At 45.5% G+C, this 24768-nt stretch overlaps 1 protein-coding gene across 5 annotated transcripts in view; it reads left to right on the top strand.

Moving 5' to 3' along the window:
• The first annotated feature begins 2588 nt into the window (after positions 1-2588).
• Positions 2589-24768, top strand: part of tet3 (tet methylcytosine dioxygenase 3) — a 41581-nt gene continuing 19401 nt past the window's right edge. The window contains exons 1-3 of one of the 5 annotated variants that reach the window (XM_074637235.1): positions 2589-3072; positions 3797-3850; positions 19837-22771. In XM_074637235.1, coding sequence (XP_074493336.1) covers positions 19885-22771 — 2887 coding nt within the window. In that variant the 5' untranslated portion in view covers positions 2589-3072; positions 3797-3850; positions 19837-19884. Of the gene's footprint in view, positions 3073-3796; positions 3851-10175; positions 10785-12774; positions 13132-14455; positions 14865-15948; positions 16173-19836; positions 22772-24768 lie in introns of those variants that run through there. The other 4 variants (XM_074637234.1, XM_074637237.1, XM_074637236.1 and 1 more) reach the window with 4 other exon arrangements.

Below are 24768 nucleotides of genomic sequence, written 5' to 3'. Positions count from 1 at the left end.
ACATCCTCCCATCTTCTCCCGTGACAACAGCTCACCATGATGTGAATATGGGCAGCAGCTTGAACCTCTGGCTGTTCAGAAATATGCACTACCATCCAATATCATAGAATCTATTAAATGTACAGTTCAACATTCACTTTTCTTACTTAATTGTCTGGTTGAGATTCAATATAATCAATAATGTGCTTAGAGTTTTCTTTCCAGGTGCTACCCCTTGGAACAGGACTGTAATTGTTCATGTGAATGAAATAGAGGAGTGGGGTTACCATAACGATGTGCAGTGCAGTATAAAGAGTAGGGCAGACTAGCTTAATCAATACAATTAATTAGACTAATTAGTCTGATTACAAACCACCCCAGCACCCTCATACTCCTACGTCCCTACTCCTGCAACCAAATGCACATTTTTACAACACGCTATCAGAACGGCTATAATGAGCCTCCCTCCCCCAGTGTCTGTATGTAGTGAGTGTGTTTGTAGTTAGCTGGCAGGTCTGGTGGAAACTCTTGTTAAATGCGAGTATGAGTAGTATTTGTGAATGAAAAGAGGCTGAATGAAGGCGTGTGTACGCCAGGATTATGACGCTGTCTAGGAGTAGATAGGATTTGCTTCTGTGAGCGATTACGCTCCGTCGGTGATCGCAAGGTGTCCGTTGAAGGCTGTGAAAGTGTGAGAGAGGAGAGAGATGCTGGTTTTCTTCCTCTTGATTCTGCGTTAGTTTATCTTGCAAAGACAGCTATTTCTAACAAGCCTCTCTTGACAGTTAGATTCATTCCTTAAACTATTATTGTTAATTCACAACTACAGTTACTCTTACTATCACTGCTGCCTTTGCTAAATCGCTCGCATTGCGACTACACTGTTAATGTGACTACCGCCTCAAGCGCTACAACCACCCCGGCCACCTGTAACGAAGCACATTGAAGCCAGGCAGCCGCACTTGCTGTCCAGCTTTACCGCAAACACGCCTGTGCTCACACACACAAACACACACACATTCATTCACACACACACACACACACGTGGCCCGTGTGACGTCAGCGGAGGGGATTTCCCGTGCCATATGAGGGCGTCAGACAGACACTACAAATGCTGTGTCACAGTGTGGCTGCCTCGCCTCACCACGCCACACTTCAGCTCCCTCTCTCTTTTCGATTCCCCTCTCTCTGTTTCTGTGTCTCCTGTCTGCCTCTCGCCGTCTGTCCTGTTTCGCCTCGATCCTCCGTGCCTTCGCCAGCGCGTGTGAACTTTCGCTGACTTTGTCTCGTCTCGCGGCGGTTACTAATTCAGCGGCCCCTTTTCACTCTGGCACATCTTTGCTGTTTTTTCATATCTTAACAGACCGCTTTGACGCACCATTTGTTTCCGTTTAACTTCCCGTTTCACAAAAGCTGATCATTTACAGTCTTTAAAGAGGGCTTCGTTAAAAAAGAGAAACGTGCATCTAGGCAGCAGTGCCCGGTTACTGATTTGGATAAAACCATTTCCCCCTTGGCTCTTGTGGTTATGTTCAGCACTCTGGCAAGAACGTGCGCTGACGGTTTTCGGGTTTGAAAAGGTACAAGCTGGAGATGATCTTTCACACTCCGAATGTAAACATTATGAACACGGGCTTCCAAAATATGCTCGGTATGTCATTCTCTCTCTTCACAGAGTGGGTGTACAGGAAATGCAAGCTTAAGAGTTTGCACGTGCGTGCTTTGGAGATTTATATATGTGAACATGATCACAAGCTGATGATTTGTGATCTTTTCTGACAACATGACAACTTTGCTTTTGGTTTCTCGTGTAGCTTTAATGTGTACTTCTCTTGTGAAATCGCACAGTATCAGAGGCACACTGCACTCATGTTCTGTGTCTTCTTTGAGTCAGCATGTTGGGCTTTGCTGTGTAATTGTGCATTTTGCCTGTCAGAGGATGGGGGGGCGGGGTTGTTGGGGGTTGTTTGAGAGGGTCTGTGTGAATAAGTGTGTGTGTGTGCGTGCGTTGTGCAGTCCAGTCCAGTTATTGCAGGCAGCCCTGACACAGATGGTGCTCAGCGATACCACATACCAGAGGCATTGTTTAGGGAAGGCGAGTTCGAGGAGATAATTGACAGGCATAGAGAGGACCCATCCCCCCCCACCACCACCACCACCAACACCACCAACACACGTACACCTACCGTCCACCTTCACTCTGTCTCTTTATGTCAGCCTCTCTTTTATGGTGCTACACACATACACAGACCCTTTCCCTTTATATTTTAACCTACTCTTTTTACTAGCTCCAATTTCTCTCTCTCTCTCTCTCTCTCTCTCTCTCTCTCTCTCTCTCTCTCTCTCTCTCTCTCTCTCTCTCTCTCTCTCTCTCTCTCCTTCTATTTCACCCTAGCAGCAGAGCTCAGCCCGGCCTCTGATTGGTGGACGGACTGCCTTTGTGTGCTATCTCTAGCGTGACGTCTCTCCGACGTGCTGTGTGTGTGTGTGTGTGTGTGTGTGTGTGTTTGTGTTTGTGTGTGTGTGCATATTTGTTCATGAGTGTATATGTTTGAAGAGAGAGAGAGAGAGAGAGGGGGAGGTGGTGGTTGAGGGGGCATTTACATCATGTATGCAGAAGGAGAAGAGAAAAAGAACTGAACGAGTGGGAGGAAGCAGTGATAGCGATCACAGAGAAGAAGAAAAAAATCCCTCGTGTGTGTGCGTGAGTGTGTGTGTGTGTGTGAGCGTGTGTGCGGTAGACCTATTGGCATACTAGCAGGAGAGAGAGAGAGAGGGAGGGAGGGGGGTAGAGCAAGCGACAGAGAGAGAGAGAGAGAGAGAGAGAACGTGCGTACGAGGGCTCATGTAAAACCAGATTAAAAACACAAGATGGCTTCCTGAATGGGCTGCTGGAACAGAGACGAGAGAGAGAGAGAGAGAGAGAGAGAGACCGAGAAAGAAGAGTGGAGAGGTAGAGAGAGAGAGAAAGAGAGAGCGAGAAGAAAGGGATAGAGGGATAGAGGTGAAGACAAGAGGGAGCCCGTGTCTTCTGATGGGGATTCGGCCAGCGGACGGAGGAGTACAAACCAAGGCAGCTCAGAGGCTTGGAGGGTAAATATTCATCACTCCAGACTATTTTAGGATTGATAGGTGGGTGGGTGGTGGGAGTGGATGGGGGGGGGGGGGGATGAGGTTGGCGGGACTGGGGGAACAGCTCGAGACAAAACACATCATTTAACATGGAGACAGCCAGGGCCATGTATAGACAAGGGGGGCATGCTGTGCCAAATAAGAAGATGCTATTGTTTCACAATAATCAGTCCTGCTTTGATGAACCATGTCTATCTATTGCATTTTACCCTCAGCTAACCCGTTCACTGACACTTGTGCACCAATTTTCCCTTTAAAAAAAGCTGGGTTATGCAGACTTGTGTAAATGCATATATTAGGAAGGCTGCGCCAGGTCGGGGTACAGACATTACATAATTCTATAATTGAAATTGAATCCGGCTTTCGCTGTCTCTCATTCTCTGTCCCGGCAGTAGAGGGAAGTGCCGGCTCACTGTTTGAACACAAATCAAAGAAAAGGCATTCGGGTTCACGGCTGCTTTTTCACGGTTGGACTGAGGATGACACAGGAATGATCAGGAGATTGTGTGTGGAAAGACATACGTGTTGTACCTGGCGGTCCTACCGTCCCTTAATGACGAGTCTTTCTGAACAGGCCCTTGTCGCATTATTCTATTGATTGTTATTCTCACCCCCTCCCATCTCTCTCTGTCTCCTTCTCGCCCCCCCCACTCCCCCTCTCTTGTTCTGTTGAATGGCTGTACAGGTGGAATATTTTGAAGACAACCGACGAGGACGAAACCCTGAACTGCCAGCTGAGGTAAGAGAGGACATTTGGTTTTGTGTCTGTGCGTTATGTGTGTCATCTCTGTCATCTGTGCGTAATCTCTGTCCATGTTGCTTTGATCCTCAGCTGTTGGATCATCAGTGCAGCGAGGCTCTTATGAGGTGTAAATGTGGTGGTTAGTCAACCAACCAGTTCCTCTAGTCTTTCTATGTGTGTCTGTTCGCACGTGCGTTTTTTACAAATGTGACAACGCTCTGTTAGTTTTCTAATGTATGTAGATGTGAATAGTTGAGCATCAATACCTATTACACAGAAAAAAGCTGCGATTGTCACCGCTGTGTCGCTAGGTTGTCTTTTGACTATTTGTTGCTCTCTCCAGCGAACACACGAGCTCATTATATTAGCCCTGATATCATCGCGGGGTGGAAATAAAGGTCCATTAGACATCTTTAGCATCTGCCTTCCCATCCGAGTCGCCCCGCTTCGGAAGCCGACTATATTAAACTTTATCTCCAAGCCGCCGGTGAGCCGAGGCGCCTCAGTGATGAAGTGGCGGCGTCCTCAGTTTAAAGCGTCCCACGCTGCCCGCTGATTGGTGCCAGAGCCAGGCATGTGTAGATACAAGAGACCAGGGAGAGGAGGAGGGAGGGAGGAGGAGGAGGAACCCTACGCGCTGGCTCAGGAGCCAGGGGGGCCGTCCTTCTTCTCCTAGGTTCTGGAGTCAAATGAGGTAAAGGGAGTAAAAGTTAGTGGGTCACGCATGCGTACGTGTTTGATTGTCGGGCGTAGTAACCTGTGGTGTACGGCCGCCGAGAGCTGCTGTTCTACAGCTTGCCGAGTCGGGGCACGCTTGTGTGTTTATGTGGAAAAGGAAGTTTGAGCGGCGATGCTTCACAGAGAAAGGATTTATTGAGCACCAAACAAGCTACATAAGAATCTTGTGATGTCCCCTCCAAGTAGAAGAAAGAGAGCTTTGATTTGCACTTGCCTGCAAGCATAGTGAAATATTTCAGCATTGTTAACCAAGGTATGACACAAGGAATTTTATGCCGGCAGATACATTCAGCTGCATCACCACAGTGATGAAATATAGGTTAGTCAATCAGTTTCAAATGTCGTGAATGGCTTTAGCTCAGTGACATACTCGGACTTACCTCTAAGCCTGCTCTAATCCCCGTCCATGTGTAGACAGTCTCTTTATCTACAAGGTATATCCGACCATCTGGGAAGTTGCAGGGGGAAAAAAATATCCCCGAACTGTCCATTCGTGAGAAGAGCTGCAGACTGTGTTTAAAAAGGTTGTGTTCTCTGCCTCTGTGGCTTTTTCTGAGCTCCTGTTTGTAGAGGGTCACGGTCATTGGTGGAATGTTTATCTCGTGAGCAGGGCACTATTTTTTGACAATTTTAATAAGTAGTTATACAGTATTTTCAGGACCAACAAACCAGCTCCAAGATGTCGGGACATGTAAACATTGCGTGACAGTAAAGATGGTTAAAAGCGAGTCGGCCAGGTGACACTCTCAGTGATTTATTTTCACTTTTGCTGTTCAGGAAGCAAAACTGAATTAAGCAGTTTACCACGACATGTGACAAGACAGACAGACAGACTGCACTCGCGTGATTTTCTTTTTCTTTTTTTTTCACGCCCATACACAGGATTTCCTCTTTCTACATGAGACGTACTTCACACAGCACCACTGGTGGGAAAGAGTCAAAAGCAGAGTAGAAACACTCAAAACCACCAAGTGCGTGACGGCAGATGGAACGTTTGGTAATCATATGTTGAGCCTCGCGTGGAATCCCCAGCCTCGTTCGCAAAGGGTTAACGCTGACCTAGTTTCCGTGGCAACACTGAATGTCTGATGACATCATCGCTTTAATTTTAGCTCAAGTCCGGCATCCAAGGTTGGTCACATGACCAGCTAGCCGGCACCACATGTGTGTATTTGTGTAGTGAGTGGTTCGGTGTAGACTCAGGAAGTGGAGGGTTTGACATCACCTCTTCCATTCAGCGCTGGCTTTCGATGTACTGTATTTACTGCTCTGTAAGGTTTCCATTCAGTCAGTATAGAACTGCAGCTCCGTTTCCCATAATGCCTCGACACGTAACCAGTGATCTAATGGCTGATTAGGATGTGACATACAGTCAACAACGATACCAGTAGTCAGGGTTTTTGGTTCTCAAGATGCCACAGATCTTCCTTTTCATCTCGGAGTCATGTTGTCATGGTCTCGCTTTGGTTTCGACTTCAACTCAAATGTTGTTAGATGATGAATGAAAGACAAATCCATTTCTCCTATAATATTCCTTGTTTAAGGATACAGGATATAAAATATAAACAAATATTAATTTTCTGTCCAGAAAATGTATTCTGTGTCCCTCACTTGGTGGCACTGCTGTATCTTTACAGAATTTCCCATCAGCCTGATATAGTACTGATTATATAAATTAAGTTCAAGGAAAAAGGGTCTGGACAATATATCAATATTATATCAATATCGTAATAGGAGACTAGATATATTACGGTTTTGGATATCGTAATATGGCATACGGGTTGTGTTCTCCTGGTTTTTAAAGCTGCGTTACAGTAAAGTGATGTATTTTTCCTGAACTTACCAGACTGTTCTAGCTGTTGCCTTTACCCTCTTAGTCATTATATCCACATCACTGATGATTATCAAAAGTGTCATTGTGTAAATATTTTGTGAAAACACCAATAGTCAGCCCTACAGTATCGTTGCAGTATCGATATTGAGGTATTTGGTAAAAAAATATTGTGATATTTGATTTTCTTCATATCACTCAGCCCTAAGGTGAACCACTGTCTGCAAGTTAAATTGGTGACTGACTACATTTAACCATTTAACCTCGACTGCAACCCTGTTTGCAAACTCAGGGACACTGAACAACTCTTATATCTACATGAGTAGAGAGTGGTTGTCACTTCCTTTAATGGTTAACTATTTTATCAAAGGATTTGAAAACACCTCATCCTGTAAATCCTCATGGGATTCCAGGTGACATTTTAATGTACATAGTCACCAACAATTGCGTCACTTGCATGCAGTCATTAATATATAGGGATTCAGGTCAGGTTTTCATCTCTAATTAATGACAATTAGCAGATTTTGGTCTGCGCACTGTCTGTCCCGCTACGCTGCTTATACTCCGACATGTGCACAGTAAACATGACTTGACTCTTGAGTCCTGGTCTGGATCAATACCCTGCATGGCACAGACGAGTTGTGGTCGGTGGCTTGTTGGCATCGGCGATTGGTATCCGTGTTTGATGTCGGAGGGAGGTTGTCGGCCGCCTGGTGCCGCAGTTAATAAAAAATGAATGGATAGAGGAGGGGGGAGGAGCCCTCAGCTGTTGCTCGAGCTCTTTAACTCTCACCTCCCTGGTGGCTGCTCTGCCGTTCCCACCGGGCACCCACTTCATACAATCCTGAATCCCACTGCTGCCCCGACGCTGCCAGGTTTTATGTAACACAGCGCCACAGCTGTTGGGAGTTTTCATCACACACTATTGGAACAAGCACATGAAAATATTGATTTCTGAAACGACGGAAGAATATTCATGTGAATTCAGTGGAGATATCCAAAAAAAAAAAGGTGGAGGATTGGACTGTAATGTTAAGACAAGGCATACAACTGGTAGTAGTGCAGAAATGCATGGCATTTACTCAGTTCTGAAAAAACTCACATTAAAAAGGACAAAACATCACCCAGCCATCATCTTCTATTTGAATGATTAAAAATACATTTGATTGTAAATCAGGATGATTTAGTGTATGCAAAGCACTATATGGCTTCATAGCGCACAGCCGAGTACTGTCCCTTTAAGCCCGGCTACGCCTGACTTGAACATATGGGAAGCTAATCTTAGCCCGAGTCCTGAGAGAGAGAGACAAGGCTGGCAACCAGCCACTGTGCAGAGCTGAGGAAGGTTTCTCTGGCTTTCTGTTTTTCTCTCTCAAGTCTGAGCAATTTCTAATTTCAAACCCCATAACATCATCTCCAAAAAGTCATCATCACATAATCATTCAGGCTGTGATGTGTTTCACCTTAAAGAACATTGCTTGCGTATTTTTATACAACTGTTTTTCTGTTAATGATTCCATCATTGTCCAATTAGATTTGACCGCTCAGCTCTTTTTCATAACTTTGCACACATTAGCCTGGCAGGCAGTGTTCTTTTATTGTTATTTTTTTACTCACTTGTTTTCCATCCACCTCCCCTTCTGTCTGTTGTCCACTCTCTTTGTCTCAGACCCCCAAACCATATCCTATATATTGATTACATTCTTCTCCTTTATTTTCATGCCCCTAAACCTCAGGCACAAAGAGCTGCCTCTTAAAAACAGCGCCCCCTCCTCTTCCTCCTCCTCCTCCTCGTTATTTTTTAGCAGCTCCACCCTGCCCAACAGCCCCCCCCACCCATCATCACCACCTTTCCATTTTTTCTCTCTCTCTCCTCCCTCCCAAACCACTCCTCCCTTTCTCTTTGTGCAGAGTGCTGAAGAGGGTTAGGGGGTGGGGGGGCAGGGTAGGCCTTCCCCAGCTGGGCTATTCGTGCCGACTTGCACGTGCCGAAAGTCAGGAGGTATGACTCAGACTGGATACCCTACACTCAGCACTACGATCTACACCCAAACACACCCCTGAACCCAACACCATCCTGCCTGGGAGCGTGTCGAGGGTGGGGTGGGGTGGGGGGGCGGGGGGGGGGGCAGATGGCAATGAAAGCAAAGACAAAGAGAGAGAAACAGCCAAACAGACAGATGCAAGGTTGAAATAACAAGATGATGCCTAAAATATGAATTATATGTTAACAGTCTGTTACTCATTATAGACAGACTGATGGAAAGATATAGTACATTCATAGATACTAAAGGGCTGTCAATTGATTCAAATATTTAATCGCGATTAATCAAATGATTGTCCAAAGTTATCACGATTAATCACACTTTTTTTTTTTTTATTTGTTCAATATGTAACTTAAAGGGAGATTTGTCAAGTATTTAATACTCATGGGAGTGGGCAAATATGCTGCTCTATGCAAATGTATGTATTTATTTATTATTGGAAATCAATTAACAACACAAAACAATGACAGATATTGTCCATAAACCCTCACAGGTACTGCATTTAGCGTAAAACAATATGCTCAAATCATAACATGGCAAACTGCAGCCCAACAGGCAACAACAGCTGTCAGTGTGTCAGTGTGCTGACTTGACTATGACTTGCCCCAAACTGCATGTGATTATCATAAAGTGGGCATGTCTGTAAAGGGGAGACTCGTGGGTACCCATAGAACCCATTTTCATTCACATATCTTGACGTCAGAGGTCAAGGAACCCCCTTTGAAAATTGACATGCCAGTTTTTCCTCGCCAAAATTTTGTGTAAGTTTGGAGCGTTATTTAGCCTCCTTCACGACAAGCTAGTATGACATAGTTGGTACCGATGGATTCCTTAGGTTGTTCTAGTTTCATATGTTGTCAGTATCTTCACTCTCGCTTTAAAAATGACCCCGCTACAACCTAAAAATTGCAGGTTGCATTAATGCGTTAAAGAAATTAGTAGCGTTAAAGCAAATTTGTGTGAACATGTTATAACTTTGACTACCCTAATAGACACATATACACTCTGCATATGGTTACACATTCTTACAGAGGATGTACAACAATTTTCTTTTTATCATATGCGACACAAAAATCAATCATTTTAATATCTGTTACTATATTTTGGGCTGGTTTGTTAATAAAAATACAAAACTAGGCAATAAGAATAATACACTAATCATAATAATAAGAGATTTCCAGTATTAGTCTTATTTGTTTTACCAGGCTGAACCACTTCGCGGTGCTTCTGCTCTGTTAAATATGACGTGCTCAGCCCAGCTCTCCAGCCTCTTGTCCTGCCCACCAATAAACCCAGTGACCCTCAGTGAACAATCCGATACTGTATGCACTCTAGCATGTATGTGTGTGTGTGCGGAGAGGAAATCATTAATGTGTGCCTCTCTGCATTTGTTGCCAGTGTGTGCATTTGTTTAGCATCTTTGCCTTTCTGTGTGCATGTGATGAGAAACCGGCAAGCATGCGTTCGTGGGGGCAGGAAGAGAGAAAGAAAGTGAAAGATAAAAGCGATAGAGAAAAAGAGAGGAAGAGGGGGGGAAGGAGAGAGAGAGAGAGAGAGAGAGTCACGGAGTGTGTCAGATCAGATGACCTTGATGTCATTAGACCGCTGGGCAATATGCGTTGGGGGTTGGGGGTGTACGGAGGTAGTAGATGGGAGAGAGAGGTGGAGTCAGCTGACAGGAAGAGATGGGAGGAGGGGCATGTCATGACTGTGATGTGCTCATGTGAGTTGTTGTAATGGCTGCTAGAAAAAAAGCTCCTCATTACATTAAATGACACAAATCCTCCCACTGATGATGAACTAGTGAAACTACATCGATTCTCGTAAAAAATTATTCACCCGTGGCACCCTTGAAAACAGAACAAGTTGTTCTCTATCGGCTTTTGTGCGTTTCATAAACACAGACCTCCCACTACCGATGTGCTGGTAATATTTAAAAAGAAAAAAAAGCTTGTTTCGGTACGTGAGGGTTTTATGTCAGGACTTTGTTGAGAAGAAAAGAAAAAAAAGATGACTCAGGCTTAGTCATATGCAAACCGACCCAACACACACCGCTGAGGATGGACTTTTGTTGTCAGTCATCCCTCCTACAAACCAAGACCTTTCCTCTGCGCTGCTGAGAAACAGTGAGCGAGAGACAGAGAAGTGAGAGTGATGGAGAGAGAGAGAGAGAGAAAGAGATGGAGAGGGAAAGAGGGCGTGAAACTACTCATTTGGACAATAATTTGACTAGATTGTGAGGTGATCAATGTGAGAATTGGAGTCTCCATTGTACCTTCATCTCTCTCTCGCAATGCCGGGTTACAGCAGGTTTACCGTAAGTGCGCAACATTCATGTTTTCTATTTCATTTTCACTAAAAAGTTACTTCAACTGTTGTTGTAGTTTCTCTTGGAGCTCTTGGTATCATTTGAAGTGAACAGTTAACTAGAACAGAAGTTAACTAGGACATGGCTACAGGCTGTATTGCCTTCCAGTTATAACGTAATCTGTCACGTTGTTCTGTTATCTGGATGAGAAGTAACCCATTGTGCTCAGGAGAGGTGATTTCAGGACAGCTCTCCGGGGCAAACGGCCTTCTATATCATCGCTGCTTATCTAAATGATCCAGTAAAGCCTCTTTTATTTTGTCAAACACAGACAAACATGGGTTGAGGTAAACACCAGAAATGTTGAGCAATGTTTTACTTGAAATGACACCTGCTTTACGCTGCCAGTTTTGAGTCATCAGTGAGCGCGTGTTTGAATCAAGAATAGTCATACTGTGAATAAATTTTTTATTATTGTGTCATATATGTACTGTCTTGTGTTGTTTAGCATCTGCGTCACGTGTTGGCTAACAGCTGAATTTGCTATCGAGGAGGTTCTTTTTTTCTATGTTGGTGTTTTGGTCAAATTCTTTGTTTTTCTCAGCTATGTACGTCGTGGACGGTGACGAGCTCACTCAGAGCTTTTGTTTTTACAATGCACGTTAATGTATTCTGTTGAAGTACGGCACTTTTTTCTCTAGGTCACAAGTTCCCGCTTGTGTTTCTGTTCTGTTTTCCTCGATGTTCATTTAAAAATGGTGGCGGTGTCATAGCCACGTGATGTCATTCATTCATAGAATAGTCTATATTAGGGCTGTCAAAGTTAACGCGATAATAACGCGTTAAGGCAAATTTGTTTTAACACCACTAATTTCTTTAACGTATTAGCACAACTGCAGCTGTTGTTGCCTGTTGGGCTGCAGTTTGCCATGTTATGATTTGAGCATATTTTTGTTATGCTAAATGCAGTACCTGTGAGGGTTTCTGGACAATATTTGTCATTGTTTTATGTCGTTAACTGAGTTCTAGTAATAAATATATACATACACATTTGCATAAAGCAGCATATTTGTCCACTTCCATGTTGATAAGAGTATTAAATACTTGACAAATCTCCCTTTAATGTAAATTTTGAAAAGATAAAAAAAATGTGAGATTAATTTGCGATTAATCGTGGTTAAATATTTTAATCGACAGCTGTAGTTCCCATACAACGAAATTGCATTGTCAATTACGTTTCGAGAGAAACGTGTTGTGTCCAAGATTACGTTTGTTTGTTTTTGACGTTGCTCTCTTTTAGCCTGACGGCCGTTAGCTTTGATAAATGATTTATTGTGGCAAGTGTTGAATAGCCGGCATACATTTTTTAATAAGAGTACAGCGTTAAAGGACAGAAAAAAAGTCTGTTGTGTTCAGTAGTTCTTTAAAATGAGGAACTGTGCGCGGAGGAGAGCATGTGATTCAGGGGTTAAGCTGAGTCTTGGGCTCGAAATGCTGTGTCATTGCAACCGGGGGAGTGAGCGAGCGAGCACCAGCGAGTCGGGGTGAATGAAAGAGCATGTTTTCGTTGTCCGTTGGTGTGTGTCGTTGGTGATAGTAGAGAGTGGGCACATGTGTCAGATGACACATGTGCCCACCCAGCGGTGGGAGGCAAGCGTCCTGGTGGGAGACACTGATGACGACGGTGACGATGCAGCTACGTCATCACCACATGTTTCCTACCTCTCTCGCTCATTGCTCTCCCTCTCGCTCATTGGCACTCCCTGGTCACGTGACCTAATGCTCTACTTCTCCTCTCCTTCCCTTAGACAGCTTAGGCTGCGCTGTGTTTCTCTTTGGGATTGACGCTCATCTGTGTGTGTATATATACGAATATGTGTGGCAACAGCGAGACAGACAGTGTACAATTTACAGGGCCAGAGAGCGGGTGCGTCAGAAAAGTGTTGGAACGGTAATGCAATAAGCTATGTCAGAAAGGAGAAACAAAACTGAGAGGCAAATCGAGAGAGGGAGGCAGAGGCACTTTGAGAAAGCCAGAGAAAATGAAAAGATCAAGAGAAACAGGGGAAAGGCTACTGAAGTTGATCCAGCCATAGCGCAGTGTAGCCGGCACACGCTCAGTAATATAAGAGAAAAATACTACGCAGGAGCTGACAGCGATCTGCATGGGGATGACGGCCATGTTCCCCACCCCCACCCTCCTCCTCCTCCCGGTTAAATCTGCTCCAAAACTCCAGCAATGTTCGAGAGAGGAGAGGAGACGCCACAAGGCCGGTCAGCCAGCAAGTGGGCGAGAGGAAACATCCAGCGATCATGACAACGTTGATGATGATAATGACGCCAAGGCAGAACAACGGTGAGGAGAGAATGACAAGTGGACGATATCTGGTGGACAGGAGAGGACACAAGTCTTGCGTCCTCAGCGAACTGTAATGGGTTGATTACTTGTGGTCTTCGTTTTGGCAACAACCTAACAATCCTCTTTCCGATTGTGCCCTCTTCTTCTTCATCATCATCTTCGCTCCCCTTTACAGCATCAGGCACATAATTGAGCGACTATGCTTTCTCCTCAGACTTCCTTCTGTTGTTGTCTTCCCTGTCCTCAGTGTCCCCATCCATTCCCTTCTCTTCATCCTGCTACTCCGTCTTGCTGATGTCGAACTATCACTCGCTGTTCCCTCTCCATTGCCCCGCGTAGTTATCTCCCTCTTTTACCTCTGTTGTAATCATATCGCCAATCGTTCTTCCATTTATTTTCTCCCCCCGTGTAGGTGAGTGAGTTGACGTTATAGAGTCGAGGAACGATTGTATATCAAGCGAACCTCAGCTTCCTTCAGTCAGAAACCTTCCACCTCGTATGCATCCTTTTGGATCTTGGAGGAAAGGCTAGCAAGACCGCCAGCAAGCCCGCTCCCTCTTCATCTACCAACCTTTCTCTGTCTCGTGCATGCAGCCTCGCTAGAGGATCTATTATCAGCCACAAGTGTAAGATTGAAGCTTTTCATTTCAAGCGAGGAACGAGAAACCGATGCGAACGTGGATGTGGAAGAAATTGGAGATCGAAGAACCATTATCGGTGGCTTCTCCTTTGGCCCAGGGCTGAGCCGAATCTAGACGCTCAAAACATGGAACGAAATCTCCGTAAGGAAAACCAGGCACAAACAAGCATAAACATGACGTTGCTTCTCTCTGCTCCTTTTCTTCTTTTTCCTGTTGATGCCGTTGTGAGTTGAGATTGTGTATTCGCTTGGCAGCCACCGGTTCGCCTCTTGCACTCGAAAGCAGAGAAGCTCTGTCATAGCCGAAATTGCCAGCGCTGGGCTTTTGTGGATAAACAGAACACACAACATAGCCTTATATATAGCATCATCAAATGCAGGAGAGCAAGTAGTGCTGAAGGGCGTGGATAGAGACAGAAAGGTTTTCTCATTGGTAAGAGCTCTGCTGCACTGTGCTGTTTCCTAGGCTGCCGCTACTAGCAACTATCCCCCACAGCTCTCTCTGCTTCTGCTCACTGCACACTCCTCCATTCCATCGTACGTGCCCGCTGTGGCTCAGATAATGGCCTCTCGCTCTGCACACACTGAAGAGAGAGAGAGGAGAGGAGATGGAGGGAGAGGCTGCGCGAGAGGGAGGGGAATGGAGGGAGGGAGAGAGAAGGGGGGGGAAGGTGGGGGCTGCGAAGAGAAGCCGACTGCATGTGTAGCCGAGAGAAAGAAAGAGGATATTGAAAAAGGGAAGGGAGGAGCAGACAGAGATAATGAGAAAGGAAAAAGGAGAGAACAGAAAGCGTCGGCCATAAGAAGAGGCGAGAGAGAAATGAGAAACGTGTGTGCCGTGCTGGGGGGAGGTGTTTTGTGTGTGTGTGGCTGGTCGTGTGTGCGTGCGTGAATGCACGCATGTGTATTTCGGCGCTCACTCTGTCTGTGCGCCGCACAGACTGGAAGAAATAAAAAAGGAATACAACCCAACAAGGCCGGATTGCTTGTGGGGCTGCTGTGCCGGCAAAGCAAGTCTCATGCTCCTCTCTGTGTCCTCTTCTGCTTTGTGCTCTCCGACCGGCAGCTCCGTCTGGACGTCTAGGACCATGTAAGTATGTGTCGCCGGTCCTCGGGCTCTCAACCGGCTTCATATTGTCAGGGTCTCTTGCTTCATGTTCCTGCTCGGCACGGCAGCAAAGGAAAGGGGTGGGGGGAAGAAGGAGGAGGACAAGAGGGAGGATGGGGGGGTGTTGTGTATCTGGGATTTAGGTTCAGCTGTCTACTCACAAGCTGAACTTAACCCCCTCACCACCACCACTACTAGTATCATTACAGGCTTTGTTCCCTCCCTCTAGTTTTTCTTTTTTTTGCAGTGTCAGTGTTAGGCTTATGTTGTTTAAAGGTCTCCTAGACTCAAGTGTCTGGTCTAACAGGGTTTGCGAGATCTGATCCGGTTAGGTGTATTGTTTTTGGACGTGCTTCTTGGTGTGTGTCAAGCAATGTACAAATGTGTTTGTGTGTGAAATAGAGCGACACAGTTAGAGAGAAGACAGAGATAAACTCCTGGCAAGAGAGTATAGGCTCTGTCACGGTGTAAATATTTGTCAAAGCACGTGGTCTACCCCGCATAGGTGTATAAAGTGCTGCAGGTGCGAGCGCAGCATTTCCATCCTGGACCGGCATGCAGACTCACAAAAAAAGAAGTCAATCCAGGTGAATCAATGCTCCGATCATATGAGGATTCAAAGAACTTTTTATTTTTACGTGCGGTGCGGTATTTGTTATCTGCACCGGCAAAAGTGGAGTGAAGATTGGTGGCTCTAAGTGCGGCAGCTTGAGGTGCTTTAAAAACCCACGTGACTTGTGTACGCAACTGTGAGAAAGAGGAAAAGAGAGTGTCAGTGTGACTGATGTACTTGATTGTGGGATGTTAGGTTGTGCAGTGTTGCAGTCACTCTGTTTCAACACACTGCAGTTCTCATAACTGCCGTGCACAGTTAGCCTCCCCCCACCCCCTCCTCTTCCTCTTTCCCGTCTGATGCCACTGAGACATGGGGCCTCTCACGTATTGCATGCCGGCTGTTCACTGCCACCCCCGACACCCCCCCACCCCCTCCAACCCCACACCACCTCTCACCAATACCAACGCCACCCCCCTGGAACCCCCAACAGACACCCGGCGCAGAAGGTGGATTCAAAAGACCCGAGCATACTGCCTGTCCAGTAATTAGCCACTTCAAAGGCTCATTTCAATAATATTCAAATGATGGGGAAGCTGGACGTCAGGCTCACTTCTACTGTCATACGCTGACGGATCTACAAACAGAAGCCATGTTCTTTTCTTTTTTTTTTAATCCTCTGAATCAGGAACTAGTTCACATGTATGTTGGGGTGTGAGACCGTCAGCTAGCCTGAGGTTAGTTTGTGTGAGGAATTACTTATTTCTCCATCGCTCAATCTTAGTTTTGTTGTGTCTTCTGTCAGGGGAAGGATTGTACTTGCAACCAGAATTTTGATGCATGGAAGTGTCCTTTTACAGTTAAGGCTAGTGTACAATGCAGGTGCATGTTTGGGGGGATGTTGTCTGTTCATAGTACACACAGGTTGAAGACTTTGACACTAAAAAGGTTAGTTGGCTTCTATCTAAACATGCATTTTAGAGTGAGTCTCCACATTGTTTTTCTTCTCACGAGGACTATTAGATAAGTTGGAATACACTGTTCAGCCACAACATGAACTCTGTCGATGATTTCTGAGCCTGCCCTTGGATTATCTTTGTTTGCTGGTGCTCTCTAGACTCATTTGATTATAATCTGTGAGGGAGCTAACCTGGGCTGAATACTGTTAACAAGTAACATGTCAGGATTCAGGTGAATAAGAGCACCATAGTTGGTTGGCTTCAACACATACATTGAAGATAATTCCGATTAGTAGTCATTTAGACAAATGTAGCAATTGCTTTTTAATTGTCTACACCTATTTTTTTACACTATTGTGGTGAAACTCACCCCTTGGGGCTGAATGCTTTGAAAATGTCATTTGACACAAGTCCAAATGATGTGTTTGCAGTTTTCAGAGTAACTTGCGGTGGGCCAACTGTTCCAATTCTGACTCAGAGAGGAAGTGAGATATGTGGCTGCACTTATCAGCTCCTGATACCAACTGTCTGAGAAGGTCTTTAAACCTCCTAAAATGACAAAACACATACTGTAAGAAGCAATCCCTCCTGTATTTTGACTCTTGGACGGCACGTTTAGGAAATACTTCTACATTTCACGTATACGCTGTATGCTGGGATGCAATGACTGCAGTTTAAAAAAATGAGCATCTGTAACAACAGTCCATCTAAAACAAAGTTACCGTGTTACTTTTCCAGCCGAAAGTGGGTTCATTTATAGAGCAGGCGGTAATATCAGGAGCAGTCAGTTGTTGCTCATGTTTTGCTCTACAAATCACTGATACGAAATATTTATTTGCAAGCATCATTCAAAAAACTAAGTGTTTGTCAGACCAAAACAGTTAATGCAGTACAGTACAGTACATGGGGCCAAACTTCTCAAAGAAGAACTCCTGTTTCACCATCAAAAAGATATTATTCTTTTGACGAATTGTATTTCTCAAGATTACACGTTTTACTAATGTATAGTAAATTAAAACGAGGATTAGAGTCAAGCCCACAAAGCTGTTCCTTGTGCTCTTTACATCCCACCTGTGCAAGGGGATTTGAACTAAATGACCACCTGATCGACTGATACATTGCCATTACCGGAGCCCTAGTGCTGTCACTAGTGGGGCTAAAATTCTTGTGGTATTTAAAGGTCCCATATTGTTAAAAGTGAGATTTTCATGTCTTTTATATTATAAATCAGGTTTAAGTGATATATAAATACTGTGAAAGTATCAAAACATTCAATCCACAGATAAATACACATAGCCCGTAATCAGAAACTGTGCATTTGAAACAAGCCGTTAGGATTTCTGTCCATTTGTGATGTCACAAATCTACAATATTTAGACAATTTCACAGTTTTAAACATAAACATTCTAAATGTGTCCCAGTTTATTTCTGGTTGCAGTGTATGTGAATGACATCAGCTGACAGGAAGTAAACATGGACCCAAGCTGTTTCCTAGCAACGCAATTCCGTTGCCATTCCGTTGAAATGCACTAAAACGGAGCGTTTCTGATAGAGGGTGAATACAGGTATATTCAGACAGAAAGTATGAGGAAAATAATGTGTTGTTTGAACATTAAAGCATGTAAACATGTTCTAGTAGAAACCCAAAATACAAACATGAACCTGATGATGAGCATGATATGTCCCCTTTAATGAAAGTCAATATATCTGTATTTCTGCAAAATGTTTGCCATACTTGTAGCTTGCACTGTTTCTGGAACCAGTTCTGCAAAATACTGCAAAACTTGTTAATCTACAGTATTCCCATCACTCATCTGGAACATCCCAGAGGGTGTCTCCTGCTCTGTCGTTTCGGCCGGCTACGGTTTGTTTTGTTTTTTTGACGGTTATGGAACGAATATGACGTCACGTTACTCAAACTACAACAATAAAAGTGGTTACCTTCTACCATTAAAAAAAAATTGATTTCAAAATCTTAAAAAAAAAATTGCGATACATACAGTAGGTGAATTATTATTATTTATTTTTTCCCCACCCCCAGTCTTTTGACTAGTGAGGAAAGGCGTGCATGTCAAGTCAATGAATATTTCCTTCACTTTCCTCACCGCATCAATTTCTCATGTGGCGATCTCTCAACAGAAGCTCTCCGGTAGTTCAGCCAGGCACAGAAGTAGTTTTATGGTCACAGGCACAGTGACAAGTGACCATTCTGTCTGCATCCACCAACTCGGAGCTTTGCATCTTCACTGTTACGCCACTGCTTTGCTTTCGGCCATTTATCTCTTATCACCTTCCTCCTTTTATTAGTCAATTTTGAGTGTTTCATCAAATACGTGCTCATGTTCATCAAATGTTGTGTATCTCAGGCTCTACTGGGGGTTTGCTCAGATTGTTTGAGAGCATCACACGAGCAGAGCCACGCCGCCAAACTTCAATGTAATGACTTTTACCAACCAGGGCAGTATGGTTCTTGTTCGGTTGGCTTTGTATCTTAGATGCTGTCTATTACAGATGATCTTAGCATGACATACAAGTCTTCAGATATTCAGGTCAGATTAAGTTTGCCATTTAAGGTCTTGTTTTGGTTGAACATTTCTTGGGTTTGTGATAATATCTCCAGTGAATGAGACTTGCACTTGCACACTTTCAGACAGTTTAGCTGCAGTATGTTTATGTTTCTCTGGAACATTTCTAAAATATCTTGATTTGTTTCACTTACTAATTGTGTTCTTGAAATAAAATATCTATCTATCTATATCTGATTCTTCTTCTCTACTTAAGAACTAGCTGTGTAGTTTTTAATAAATGACAAAAACTTTTGGAAGTGGACTTTTTTTGACCTCACAGTAATTTTGTGTATTGTATTTAGTTTTCTTCACTCCTCAGTGTGTATTTAATACCCCACCTCTGTCACACACCGAGTCTCCCAACACCAAGGGTGACGTGTTTTAACTCCCAACGGCCTGCTTTGCATAGCCCAACTGATCTGGAGCACAGCGTCCATTTATAAACGACACTGAAACTACAGTATGTCACATGACCTGTAACTTGCTTGACAAAACACTTTATGTCTGTTATGAAAACACTCCACGGAAGCAATAGTTAATGCAGTTTTCCTTAGCCCTTCTGACCTGACCCTGCAGCACTGTATGTTCTGTTTGTGTAAGAGGTGGGAGGGAAACCCTGGATAAGAACTAGGGACAAAGGAATGGAGTCTGATATTACTTTGATGATTGTTATTTATGACTCTGTCAAGTTATTCTTGAATTACAGATAAAAGAGAAAACACCAATTTATTTTATTACAGCGATTATTAAAGGCACATCTGGTTATTATTCAAAATTCTGCCTAATGTACAGTGTATAATGTTGTTTTGTATATTGGTCCTGGATTAATTGGATTCTTATAATCTAACTAACCTCGCTTCATGTTTGTCTTTCAGACTGTTTGCGAAGTCACTTCAGTGGATGGCCCCAGAAGTGGAGGCCAGATGGAAATTGGGTCACATGACCGCCTCCAGGAAGGCGCGCCGAGCCTGGAACTGGCCAATGGGGTGAATCGCTACCCTAATGATGATTCAACATCGATGGAAACAGAGCAGCAGAGGGCGGGAAGCGTGCCTCCAAGGCCGTGCTGGGTGTCAGGACATGGCAAGGTCAGTGACACCCAACAACAGCAACCATGTTGGACCAGCAGCAGCGGTGCAACCCCCGGAGAACCTGTCCACCACGCAGACATGGAGGATGCCCACAATCTGGTGGCTTTTTCTGCTATTGCTGGCTCCTTGCCTCGTTCTTCCTCCTCTTCCTGCCTCGTGCAGCCTAACACAGCCCAGCTGTATGAGAAGTTCACCAAGGAGATGGGTACTGAGGGGGCTCAGGGCCATCTCTCTGCAGGAGCTCCTGAGGGAAGCTTCCAAACTCCAAAAGACCTGAACAGTCTACAGACAGCACTGAGCCAAGCCAAACATGGACACAAGCCCCCTAACTGCAACTGTGACGGGCCCGACTGTCCAGACTACCTTGAGTGGCTGGAGAAGAAGATCAAGTTGGCAACCAGTGAGGATCAAGGTACTTGCAAGATGGCTGATGCTCCCCCACACTTACAGCCTCACCTGCAGCAAACCCATTTGCAGCATCACCCTCAGCCCTACCCCCAGATGAACGGTGGCCACCGTCTGTCCGCTTCATACCCCCAGCAGCAACAGGGAAGTCAAGGCCCTCACCCAGATCATGTGCCCTGCCCCAAACCCCCAATTCCCTGCTCTCCACAGGTGCTCTCCATAGCCAAGGAAAAGAACATCAGTCTTCAGACAGCCATTGCCATCGAAGCCCTGACCCAGTTATCTGGTACTGGTCCGCAAGCTGCCGGCTCTCCAGGTCAAGTTCCATACAACAATAACCTCCATCACCACCAACATACCCAGAACCTCCCATCTCAGCCCCCCAATGGCACCAGCTTGATCCCGTCCTCTCCCGGCACCCACTCATCTTCCTCACGCTCTCAATCCGTCCCTCCAGGACTACACACCATTCAGCAGGCCCCAGTGTCCTGTGAGCACCACAGGCCTCAATCCCAGGGCCAGCCACCCCATGCTACCCCTCTCCCATCCTCTACCTCTCCCTTCCCAGGTCAGGGAAAACATCCAGCCGTCAGCCCTAATCTCCAGCAGTGGCAGCAGGGCTCAGGCAGAGGCTCTGAACAGAGGAACCCATGGATGTGCATAAAGTCTGAGCCCCAGTCTCACTACGCTGCTGCCCCTCACAGCAGCTCAGACCCCATGTCAGAGCTCAAACAGCTGCTCGGTGACACCAGTGGCAAGTTCAGCAATGCTCATTTCAAGCTTCCAGTCCCACATCAGATCGGCTTGAACCAGAATGGAGGTATCCAGGCCCAGGACAACCCAGCATTGGCCAGGATAAAGCAAGAACCAGACTCTGGTGAACACTACCATCACACTGCCTCCATGGGACATTATGGCATGGCTAATGGTCAGCAGCAGGGTCAGCACTACCCTGGCCCTCCCCTGTCTCCTGGTCAAGCAGCCATCAGCCACTCCACTCAGGCAGCTTTGCAACAGCACCTTCACTACAAGAGGAACCTCTTCTCTAACCACTCCCCTGGCTTTGGAGCACCAGGTCCTCGTGCACCTCTGGCTTGTCAAAACTTGAAAAAATGGTGGCCACAGATGGAGGCAGGAGGTTTGGCACATCTGTCCATCAAACAGGAACCCAAGGAACCCAAGAAGAGAAAAAACAGCCAAGGATCTCCTGTCATAAAAGCTATGAGTGGGATGCTTGCAGTCCCTCCCCTGCCCAAACCCAAACAGATAATCATCAAGAAAACCAAGCAGAAAGCCTCCATGCCAACCTTCCTGCCTCAGTCTCAGATCGCCGTACAAAAACCACCAGTCCTCATGATGGACAGAGCCCCGGCCCTGACCAGCCTGCAACCAGGTTCCCTCCCCTCTCTGCCCCTCCACAGTAACTCCACTCAGGCTGCTGCTGCAGGCCTCCCTGCCCCAGCCCAATCTCAGGTATCCATATCCAACTCCTCAATGACTCCCCCTTCCACTGTTTCTGCTTTGTCAGAAAACACTCCAGCCCTCATGGGCCCTCTGCCCCCACCTGTGGACCCTGTAGCCCATGCTAAGTCAGAGGGAGTGAGCAGCCTGGCCTCCAGTAACACCAGCACCACCACACCTGTGACCTCCACATCTCCATCCAGCACCTCACAGTTACAGAATGTCATCAACATTGACCCGAAGTATGAAGAACTGATCCGCCAGTTTGAGGCCGAATTTGGGGACTCAGCCCCAGATGCACCTGCCAGTCAGCCCATGGAGGAGAATGCTACAGCCCCTCAGCCGAAGAATCTGTCCCAGACCAGTCCTCAGGACCTCAGTCCCACATCATCTTCCACCTCCCAGTCGGCTCTCTTAATTCGCGCCACTCAAGCCAACTCCACACCTTGTCCAGATGATCAGGAGATGGAAGTTAGCAAGGATGAGTCAGAGACCCGAAGTGAAGCAACCTTGAACCAGGCATCCACAGAAAGCCCCATGAGGGATGTCTCTCTGCATCATCAGGCCATGCCGGACAAGCAGCATCAGCCCAGCGTGTTAGAGGATAAGTTCCACATGCCGTGTTCCCCTCTTCCCAAACGCATGAAGATCGAAACCTCGGGTGATATAACAGTGCTTTCCACCACATGCTATTCTGGGGAGGACACGCCCACTAAGGACAGTCTGCCTTCTTCTCCATCTCTCAGAGGCTTCCTAGAGTCTCCTCTGCGCTACCTGGACACCCCCACCAAGACCTTGCTGGATACTCCTTCCAAGGATCTGCAGGCGGAGTTCCCCACCTGCACCTGTGTGGGTAAGTCGGCGTGTTGGTGTCTGTCTATGGTTCCAGGGGGATGAGGTTGCTGTCCATCAACATGCTGTATTAGCACTTTTCAGACAAGTATAAATAGTAGTATCAATATTATCACACCACTCCAAACATGGATCTCAGTCTGAGTGGAGATAAATTGTTTAAGTACAGTAAATCTAACCAATTGCTTTGTAGCAACAAAGGAGCATGCATATTGTGCAGGGAAGAATCTTTTGGGAAACATTTTCTAAATCTGGAAATGTTCATGTTTTACTCTTAGCTTGAGCTAAACATGAATGAATCCTTTACTCTACTTATTGAACTACACATGTCCACCATTCGATCTTTCAGACCCTCTCTGCTTCAGCTTCTCTGTCTGGACGCTTGTCGAGTGTGTCCAAGAATGTTTGTGTTGCCAGGGTGTGTGTGGCTGTGACCATCCAGACTGCGACAGTGTGAGGCACTAAAGGCAGCGGGCAGGAACAATAGCAGTGGTGGCAGAAGGAGCCTTTTGTGTGGGTTTGGGTCTGGCAGGCAAGCAGAACAGAGCCTTCATTAGACAGAAAGGGGTTTAGCCCCATAGTTTGCCTAGTACCCCTGCTCAGGTTAACAGAGTAGGTGGTCCTACAGTAGAAATCTATGGAAATGTATTAATCATATTATATACGACAAAATAACAGGCGAATGCACCCTTCAATATACCCACGTATTTTTAGTGTAAATGGTCTTCATTATTTAAAAAGATGCAGCCTGTCTGTCCTTTCAGTCATTAATTAATGGCTCAGGATATTACTGCTGCAGCTATACTGTGGGTAACAGTTCATTAACTTGAATAAAGAAACTGACTAATGAAAGATTTTGTTCTCAGAGAAGCTATGAAGAAATTGCCACCATTTTCTTGCAGTTGCTGAGTGTTAGCTGTAGGGCTATGAAGGGTTAAGGCCTGGTAAATAGACCCTTGCTGTCCCTAAACATTGAAGAGGGTGCACACACACAGCAGGGGCAGAGCAGCTGCAGTGAAACACTTGCTAGCTGTGTGTTGTTACTAAGAGTAAAGACCAGCAGACAATAAGTCTCCATAGTAAAGCCTTGGTTACACACTGCCCTGTCAACTCCCTGTAGCACAACACTGCACTGGAATGAGACTGCCTCCAACACACACACACACAGACACATACAGTATACAGCCATGATGTGCACAGCGCACACACACACAACCAATTTCCATGCAAGAATTTAGTGCGACTCCTCCACTTCCTGCCCAGAGCCACGCCCTGGTGCCTCCCTGCACCAACAGGGGAATGTGACCTCATATTGCCTCTGAACCAGAGACACAAAACACTGACTGTATGTCCACACTTTAGATAATCAGCTGATAGTGTAAAACATTTACATCTAGAGCATTTAACTAATGTTGTCATCCAGAGTGCGTGCCACACTAGGATAAAGATGTGTTGTGTACAGAAGAAGGAGCAACACTGTATTAGTTGCCATAAAAGCTGAGCTGTTACAGAGCTAGGCGATGGAAAGTCCATTGGAGACATTTGATGTAGGATGCATTCAGCTGCACAGAGTCACACACAGAGATTAGCACTGAAGTCATAAGACGTGGTTTACAACCACAGATGTGTGTAGGACGATGGTCAAATGCAATCACGCACACATACACACTCATACACAACATAAACACGGATGTACACAGCACTTGTTCACACAGACACACCCTTACTCCCTCATAACACTCACACAAACTGAGTCATTCATCACTACCTCAAAAAAGCTTCTTCTTCTTTACACATGCACCACACCCTGCACACACAAACAGTCCACTGTTTGTGTGTTCACGTGTGTTTGTGTTGAAGTGGACGTCGCAATAAGTCGCACATTCTCACGCTTAGACGATTTAGCTTCAGCCCACAAAGAGGATGTCTCCCGAGTCTGTCCAAAAATACATCAAATGTGATGTGATTATATGCAAAGACACTTCATTCTTTACTGAA

This window comes from Sebastes fasciatus, chromosome 6, assembly GCF_043250625.1.
Source record: "Sebastes fasciatus isolate fSebFas1 chromosome 6, fSebFas1.pri, whole genome shotgun sequence".
NCBI classification, from domain to species: domain Eukaryota; kingdom Metazoa; phylum Chordata; class Actinopteri; order Perciformes; family Sebastidae; genus Sebastes; species Sebastes fasciatus.
The sequence above is the reverse complement of the archived record's forward strand: the minus strand, read 5'-3'. Positions and strand labels throughout refer to the sequence as shown.